At 60.2% G+C, this 8266-nt stretch overlaps 3 protein-coding genes across 3 annotated transcripts in view; 1 reads left to right on the top strand and 2 right to left on the bottom strand.

The window, feature by feature from the left end:
• Window positions 1-367: 367 nt before the first annotated feature.
• Window positions 368-1505, bottom strand: MNEG_9824 (hypothetical protein; the record flags this gene model as incomplete). The annotated part of the gene is made up of 3 exons (XM_014041702.1): window positions 368-602; window positions 870-1169; window positions 1501-1505. 3 exons carry the CDS (start codon window positions 1503-1505, stop codon window positions 368-370), a joined length of 540 nt encoding a protein of 179 aa, XP_013897156.1.
• Window positions 1506-3931: 2426 nt separating this feature from the next.
• Window positions 3932-5972, top strand: MNEG_9825 (hypothetical protein; the record flags this gene model as incomplete). Its single annotated transcript, XM_014041703.1, has 5 exons — window positions 3932-3934; window positions 4729-4838; window positions 5317-5362; window positions 5647-5700; window positions 5943-5972. The coding sequence occupies 5 exons, from the start codon at window positions 3932-3934 to the stop codon at window positions 5970-5972; spliced, it is 243 nt and encodes an 80-aa protein (XP_013897157.1).
• Window positions 5973-6735: 763 nt separating this feature from the next.
• MNEG_9826 (hypothetical protein) overlaps window positions 6736-8266 on the bottom strand; it is a gene marked incomplete at both ends in the record, with an annotated part of 2739 nt that continues 1208 nt past the window's right edge. Inside the window, 5 exons of the mRNA XM_014041704.1 lie at window positions 6736-6762; window positions 6917-6988; window positions 7139-7222; window positions 7420-7578; window positions 7897-8106. Coding sequence (XP_013897158.1) covers window positions 6736-6762; window positions 6917-6988; window positions 7139-7222; window positions 7420-7578; window positions 7897-8106 — 552 coding nt within the window. The remainder of the gene's footprint in view (window positions 6763-6916; window positions 6989-7138; window positions 7223-7419; window positions 7579-7896; window positions 8107-8266) is intronic.

Raw genomic sequence — 8266 nt, forward strand, 5'->3', positions numbered from 1 at the left:
GGGCCGCACTTTGCGACCCATGTGTGCGCACACACACATCACACACATACACACACACACACACACACACACAACACAGCACACAGTCGCTGCACATTCAGTGACTGAATAAAACGTGGGTCAATGACACTCGTACTTGACAACAACAGCATGATGACTTGAGAATATACATGCCCCTTCCTGTGTATTGTAACCTGTGACACCTCCAGAGCTTTCGGTCGGCGGCCGAGTTTGGATGTTACAGGGGGCGGCGGGGGGTTGGAGGGAAACAAGTCAAACGCAACAGGAGTGCTGAATCAAGACAAACAATGGTTAAAACACCGCCGGCACAATTTTGCAGGGTTTCAAGCATCTTGGCGCCGCCTGGTCAGGGCAGGGACGACACCAGCAGCACGCCAGCGGCCCACGAGACGATGGCCGCTGCACGCGCGGCCCCGATGAAGCGCGCACCATTGAGGGCCGCACCTGGCGCCTGGCTCGGCGCTGTGGCGGCAGGGGCCCCAGAGGCGCCGGGCACCGCCCCCACGTCATCGCTGTAAGACAGCGTCCTGGCCGACGCCTCTGCCGCCTTGTGCCCCGCCGGCTTGGGAGCGTCCGGGTCACTGGGGCGGACGCGGGGCGGGTTGCACACAAGGTCAGTGTGCAGCATTGCATTGTTCCCATGGATAGCTTGCCCTCCCACAGGCTGCTGTACGGCTGCTGGACGCAGCCCCTCTGTGGGCGCAGGCAACACACTTGCTCACCTCCACTAAATACATTCATGCGCAAGGACACATAGGTTGGCTCACGCACGCATGCATGCACGCACAAGCAGCTCACACACGCACGCACGCACACGTCAAAGCGAGCATACCAGCGGGTGTGCTCACCCTGCGCCGCATCTGAGCGCTTCCGCCACCCCGCCGTCACGCAGCATCCCGAACACGTGGCCGCCCAGAAAGTCGTAGCCCTCCGCTGTCAGGTGCAGCTCGTCATCTTGATACCGCCGCCGCTGCTCTTCCGGCTGCTCCCAGAAGTTGAAGGGGCCCTCTGCCGCGTCATCAAGAAGCAGGCGCGGCCAGCTGTCGGCGTTGGATTTTGAATGGGCGTCGACGTACTGCTTGAGCATGGCCAGGAGCTTCAGGCGCTGCGCCTCGTTGTCGCTGCTACGTGCCACGAAGCGGTTTGCCCTGGTTCAAGAGACGGCACAACAGCGCGCAAGTGATCACAGGTGGGGGGGAGCAGCTGAATGAACAGGAGCACTAACAGCACGATTGTGCAATGACGGTTTTCACACAACGACTGTCTGTAGAAATCAGGCCTAAACATCCCCCAGATTTTGCCCAGGCAAGCAAGCACATGGTCCACAAGGTACCAGCCGCGCACCAGGGAGATTACACAACAACAGTCATGATGGCAGCTCCAACCGCCTGCATCAGCACTGCTTGCAACGCCCCCAAACCGCGGCCGCCGTGCTATTGCCACCTACCGCCGAGGGCGTCGATCCCACCCATGACTTACTGCATCAAGGTCACTTGCTGCTGCTCTGCTGCTGCTGCTGCTGCTGCTGCTGCTGCTGCTGCTGCTGCTGCTGCTGCTGCTGTGTCGTGCTTTGGCAAACAGCGTGCCGACCACGACCGTTTGGTCAGACTGGTCAACCCCTCGAGGGAGCAAGCCCCAACCATTTGCTCCTGTGAATCAAGAAGCAGTATGCGAGGGCAGTGTTTGAGGATGCAAGTGGGACGCCTCAGTGTTTGCTTGGTTGATGCCTTCAAATATGGGTTGTTTTCAATCAGCTGGTGGTGGGCGATTGGCACGGCAGCCCCGACCCGTCACAGTTGGGGTGCTGATGCCCCAGCCCCAGCCGTGGCACGCAGCAAGCAGCATCCTGCGCCGCTGACACCGCAACTCACACTGAAGCCTGGAACCATATGCTCCGCTCTGTGCATCAGGTGACAAGTCAACATCTGAACGGTCAAGGTCGCACCTGTCGGGGTGATGTCCACATGGCGCCGTAGCTCGGACTAGAACAGTCGCGAAAGCCTGACTGTACAGGGGTGGTGCTGGTTTGAGGACTGCACCGCGCCGTTGGCGAGGCTGTACCCGACTGCCGGTGAACGCACGGATGGGAGGGCCTCACTGCATTTGCACACCGCTGCAGCGCCAGCGGGGCTGGCAGCAACGCCAGTCGCAGGCGGCGAGGTGCACTGTGCCCACGAGCAATGCTGCGAGCTGATGAACGGCACACATGGCTGGTGTCTTGGTCATCACTACGGTACTGATGCATTGACATCGTATTCTGCAAGTTGAGTACCGTAGTGGCTGCTAGTCAGAGCTCTGGATCGCAAAATGCCTGCCAGCAAGACAGGATCTGGTTACATGTCGCACTGGTACTTCAACATATAACAATTGCAAGGTCGCTGCAACCGTACAACCCCACATACGCATGCACGAGACACGGGTGACTGCGGTGACTGGACGACGCTGCAACCTCCATATTGCACCACTCTTTTGTATGAGACAATGAAAAGCTGTCTTATGTATCAGCTTTCAGTGTTGCACATGGGCGTCTTTGGCAGCGATCTTGATGTCGTTCCTTTGTGTCGGCAAACCTGTCCAACGTATGTCAACAGTAGCAGCAGAGCCTGTTGGAGTGGGATTAATTGTCTTTGTGTCCGCCCTGTAACAGGAAGCACGCCACTGTTGCGGCTGGGCGCTGCGAGAGCATTCAGTCTGCATCGGGTGGCCAACCGCTGCCTTGCGACAAGCCAGTGATGGCAGTGTGGTCGACCTGCAACCCAGGGTCCAGCCCGGTCCGCCGAGGCGTAAAACACATCTGCGTCGCCAAGCGTCCGTCCAAGGACGACTCCGTGCGCATTGCCAGGGCGCTGGCGTGCGAGTGCTTCAATGATGAGGCGGCCCCACAGCTATCGCAGGGGCACAACGGCCACTTCATCACTGCCTTGGGACACCAGGTAGGTTATTTTTAGGGCATATGAGGAGCAAAGAAGTGCGCGCCTGGTTTGAGCTTTGGGACGTGAGTGTCTGGAGGAGGGGTGGGCGGGCTGCTCAGAACCCAGGGCAGGCTGCTCTGGCAAACTGGTTAGGGTGTCGAACCAGTAGATGCGTGCGTGCACTCCTGCGCGCACGTGTGTGCGCGCGCGCGCGTGCGTGCGTGCGTGCGTGCGTGCGTGCGTGCGCACGTGCACGTGCGCGCGCGTTTGTGCATTTGTGTATGCGTGTGTGTGCGTGCGTGCGCGTGTGCGCACGAGTGCGCGTGTGTGCGTTGGTCCTACTCCCAGACCCTGCTGGTTTGTAAATGACCGCAATGGTCGCGCGCCCCACCAAGCCGACAAGTGACAACAGAGCAGCGGCCACCACTGCAAACATCATGTGTTTTGAACATCCCTCAAATGGCCTCGTGTGTCCATATCTGCAAGCGTAACCTCACATTCGCCGTCCTTCTGCTGGATAAAACTCCCTTGCCGTCATCAAGCCACCGACGTCAATGCCCCCTCCTCCCCCCCCCAACAAGCCCATAAACCTCACCACCCTGCCTCCCAAAACTCCCCACTCCTCCCTGCAGGCCATCCTGGGTGCGTGTCGCGGGCCAGGTCATCGACGCGGTCAAGACGGGCAAGCTGGAGCACGTCTTCCTCATTGTGAGGCCACTCATCATTGCAGCTGTGAACTAGTCAGATAGTTTGAAAAAACCAGCCCCAGCAAAGAGGGCTCACACACAGGTTGTATCATCCTTGCCTCGTGCACTTGCCCGATTTTTGAAGCAGGAACCCTAGGTGCAGGCTTGCCTTGCCTCGTCCCATCTGCACCAGCAGCCAGCGTGACGCCACGCCCGGGGTGAGATTTGTCGGCCTGTTGCATGGAAACCCAGCCTCCTCCCTCAGGGCGGCTATGAGACGAACCGCTTCCACTACAGCCAGTTGCGGGCCCCATGGTAAGGCCAGACACAGAAAAAAGAGTGGGCGCTCCGGATGGGCTGTGCAACAGGCAGGGGCGCGCCCAAGACCGCAGTCTGCAGGTGGGAGGCTGGTTGCCAAGCATGTGTGTATTACGCATGGCAATTGGTTGAGTGCGAGGTCCATCCAAGCGCCTCACCACCTGAACGCACCAACACATGCATCGCTGCTGCGACCCAAAACCCCGGCCCACCCAGCATCGCCACCCCTGCTTCTCCCCCCTTGTGTGCAGCTGGGCAAGGCCCTGCCGAGCTGCACCGTGATCCTCACCCTCGGCTGGTGCGTCTCGACTCGGAGATGGGTAGCACCATGACACCGCCACAGCGTGCCCATTGTGCGCCGGCGCCGTCTTTCGCCTCTGATCGTTTCATTGTCACTCAAGCTTCTTGTGCCAGTGGGGGGGGACACCATTTGGCACGCTGCCCACCCCCCTTTGGCTGTCTTGCAATCCCCGCCCTCTGGCTCACCCAGTGCCAAGTACCGCATCAACCACCTGGACTTTACTTGGCAACCTGCTGGGCACCGGCCTGCCGCGCCTGCTGGACATGGGCCAAGTGTGTGTTTGTGTGCGTGTGTGCATACGGATGTGGTTGTGCAGGGAAAGGGAACAGACCAACACGGAAAGGTTGCGCAGACTTGGTCCAAGGCCCCTTATGAGTAAACTGTCCATTCCTGGCGAGCGCAAGCCGCCCATCTGACACTACATGAGGGCCCGGCCCACCCAGCCGCCCATCCACCCCCCACTCCGCGGTCATCTGGCGCCCATCCGCAGTGCAACGACGCGTACGGCGCCGTCATGGTGGCCTCTGAGCTGGCCAAGGCCTTCAACTGCTCAGTTAACGACCTGCCGCTGTCCCTGGGCGCGTTGATGGCGGTGACCTGGTGGGGTGCGCCGCAGGGCTTGTTGCATTTGCCTCTGTCCGCTGGTGGGAGGTGCTGACTTGCGGCCCCGCTGCATTGACTTCACGGCATGCTTTGGAAATTGAACTAACATCTATGGCATACATGCCAGCTTGTCCCAAACGTGTGCCATCGTGCGGCCCCCTCTCACGCGCACACCAGACCTGTCCTGGTTAGAGCAGAAGGCTGTCGCAGCGCTGCTCACGCTGCTGCACCTGGGCGTAACATCAGATGCGGGTCAACATGCCGCAAAGCACCATCGTCGCGCCTGCAGGAGCGCTGCGCACCCTCCCGCGTGGGGCGGGAAGGCTGTTTTGAGGCAGCAGCAGAAGTACTATAGATGTATCTGTCCTCGTCATACCGCAACTTGTTGCACCCTTAATTAGGAATACACTGCCCAACAACAGCATTTTGTATGAGTGCTGCGCCCTCCTCACCACCGCTGGGCGCGGAACCCCAGGATTGGCCCCAAGCTGCCCGCCTTCATCACCCCAGAGGCGCTGCAGGTGCGGCCGCTTGCCCCTGCAGCCCTCCCTGCCTCCCTGCCCAAGTCCTGGAAACTGCATCGTATGTCCATTCAGCTTGTGCGGGCATATCCTGGCGACAGCTGGTGCTTCCAACGCCGCACCCCTGGGAGGTTCCGCCAGCAGCACCGAGGCTGTGCTGCTCTGTGCACCTGAAACGCCTTTTCTTAACAGGTGCTGCGGCCTGCCGGGGGTTTGAGTGGACCCGCTCGCCGCAACAGCTGTCGATAATTAATGCCTCTGTGCTGCCATGCGTACACCCACAGATCGTGGCGGAGAAGTTCAACATCATGCCCGCGTCGCTGGCGGGCCCCGAGGAGGTGCGCGGCGCGTGCAGCAGGAGGGATCGGGCAGAGCTCTGCCCGCACAGCCTCGAGGCTGTGCAGCTGCCTGCGTTGCAGGCACTAACCAGCACACCAGCCTGGAGTGGTGGGTCCGGAGCAGCACGCGGGTGCAAGGGGCGGCGCTCCGGCAATCGTGGTACCTGTGCTTGCCTCGGCTCAGTAGCCCTGCGCTAACCTGCGCTTCACAACCCTTTTGCACTCCCAACCCGGTTCATCAGGACCTGAAGAAGATGATGGCCAACAAGTGATCTGGCGCCCTCGGCCCCCGCAAGCCAGCCCCCCCTTCCTTAATTTACGCGGGCGTCACAGCCTGCGTAGTCTCTCTCTCTCTCTCTCTCTCTCTCTCTCTCTCTCTCTCTCTCTCTCTCTCGCAGTCAACTCTTAGTCTGCGCTATTTTTTGTTGGCGCTCTCAGCCAAGCATGCAGGGTGCTTGTATTGTTGGTCATCGTGTGGCAGGAGCAGTTACTGCAGCAGTCCACATGCGTGGGGTCCCTGGTGTCACGCTTGATGATGCAAATCGTGAGACCCAGCATGGACAGCGGACCACGAGACGCAGCGTGAACAGCCGCAGACACGAGAAAAGCAAAAACACAGCCGTCGACGAGAAGGAAAGGGATGAAACGCACCCCTTCTGTGACAAAAAAAGGGCGGATGGGGGGTGACGCTTGCGTGGATGGAAAAAGGCCCTGCTGCGCCATGCTGACGCAGGCATGGCGGCAAGATGCTGCAAGCATTGAGACAGTACTCATCATTGCAGAGTCACTGCGCAGTTGTTGTTGTTGATTGCTGCGTTATCCCAGGGGGGGCCGCAACATGCCGAACACAGATGTTGATTGGTGTCATACAGCAGAAGACGTTCAAAGAATGAAATGGTGATGTCAGGACATTCTACCCATATGAAACGGGGGGCCGGCGGGTAGTGACTACGGGTGATGATGCGAAATCTCTGTTGATGCCTGAAATGTTAATGGCAGGACAGGGCTTGGACTATGACAGAGCATTGCGGCTCCTCACACGTCCATGTCAATGTGGCGCTCCTGCATGAGAGGGGGGAAGGTGGAGACATTGCGAGGTGAGGCGACATGCTGCGGACGGTGTGAGCTGGCTTACAGCGCGCGACAGCCATATCCGTGCAGCTGCCCAAGAACGCAAAATATTGACCGCTGCAAGGCCACGCAAAGGCCTGCTCACCTTGCGCCCCGCCTTGGGCGTCGCGAGCGCCTTCAGCTCCACCAGCTGCTTCTGAAGGCCGTCCACTATCCTCTGTTGGGGGTTCCATCACGTTGTAGGTGTGAAGCGCATCAGCAAAAAGTTCAAGCAAATAGACTGATGAGGTCGCCCGGCCCAATTCTTGGTGCAACATATCCTAGGTGCGCAGGGCGGTGCGCCACGTTTCTGCGGCACCTTGCTTACCTGCTTCTTCTCCAGCTCGACATTCTTGTAACGAATGACTTGCTTTAGTTTGTCGATGCATTTGCTCGCCGCCGCGGCCGGCGTCTGTAGCGATTGGTGGTCATGCGGGCGCGTTGATTGCGTGAACATGGGTGCGGTGATGCATCCCAAATCGCCACTGGTGCTGGATAAAGCCTATCAATATGCAAGGCTCAGCATGACAGGCAAAACTGGTGAGAGGCTGCCACCCTGTGGGCGCCGTGAGCCGCACGCTGCATCAGCAGGCTTGAGCGGGCGCGCACCTCCGCGGCCTTGGCCCCCTTGGGCATGTTGGGGATGATGTTGCCGCTGTTGGTGGTGGTGATGGCGGTGGTGATGGCGGTGGTGGCGCTGGCGGCGGTGGGGGTCGGCATCTTCTTCTTGGTCTTGCTGAGCTCGATGCGCAGCTGGTCGGCCACCGTCTGGATCAAAGCGAAGGGGGCAGGATCAGAGGCGGGCAGGGCAAGGGGCCATGTGGGGAGGCGCTGGTGAGGGGAAGGGGACAGGCGTGATATGTGGCAGTGAGCCCCCAAAGCAACCACCGGGCAAGCTGGACTGACGTTTGCGCACGCAAGGCGGGGCCACGGCTTGGCTGCGCAACAGCAACAGGTGACCAATGCCTGCCAGGCAGCACCTCGGACCTGCCCCGCCTGCGGAGTCCCCTGCAGCCACTCGGCGTTCCCAGCTGTGACGAGCAACCTCTGAAAGCGGACACTGCGTTTGCGGGCGCCCAGCCACACCTGCGCCTTCTCGCACTCGATCTTGAGCTTGGTCATGATGGATTCCCTGCGCTTGGCCTGGTTGGTCAGCTCCTCGATGAGCGTGTCCTGCGAGGCGCGCGCCGCCTCTTTCTCGGCGAGAATGGTCGACATCTTGGTGTAGTTCTCCTGCAGTGCATCGTACTCCTTGTTGAGGTTCACCTTCTGCTTCCTCACCTTGGCCAGGCGCTCCTGGGGGGGAGGTAGAAGTTGGCAGGTGGAGGGGTCCGGAAGGGGCCTTCTGGCGGCATACTGGGCGTGGGGCGTGAAGAGGTAGCGGTTGTCGGTGCAACTGGGCGCGGGGCCAGCAGGGGCAGCCACGCGACAGTGATGATGCGTGGCCAGCTGTGGC

This window comes from Monoraphidium neglectum (genome assembly GCF_000611645.1).
Source record: "Monoraphidium neglectum strain SAG 48.87 unplaced genomic scaffold scaffold02077, whole genome shotgun sequence".
Taxonomy (NCBI): domain Eukaryota; kingdom Viridiplantae; phylum Chlorophyta; class Chlorophyceae; order Sphaeropleales; family Selenastraceae; genus Monoraphidium; species Monoraphidium neglectum.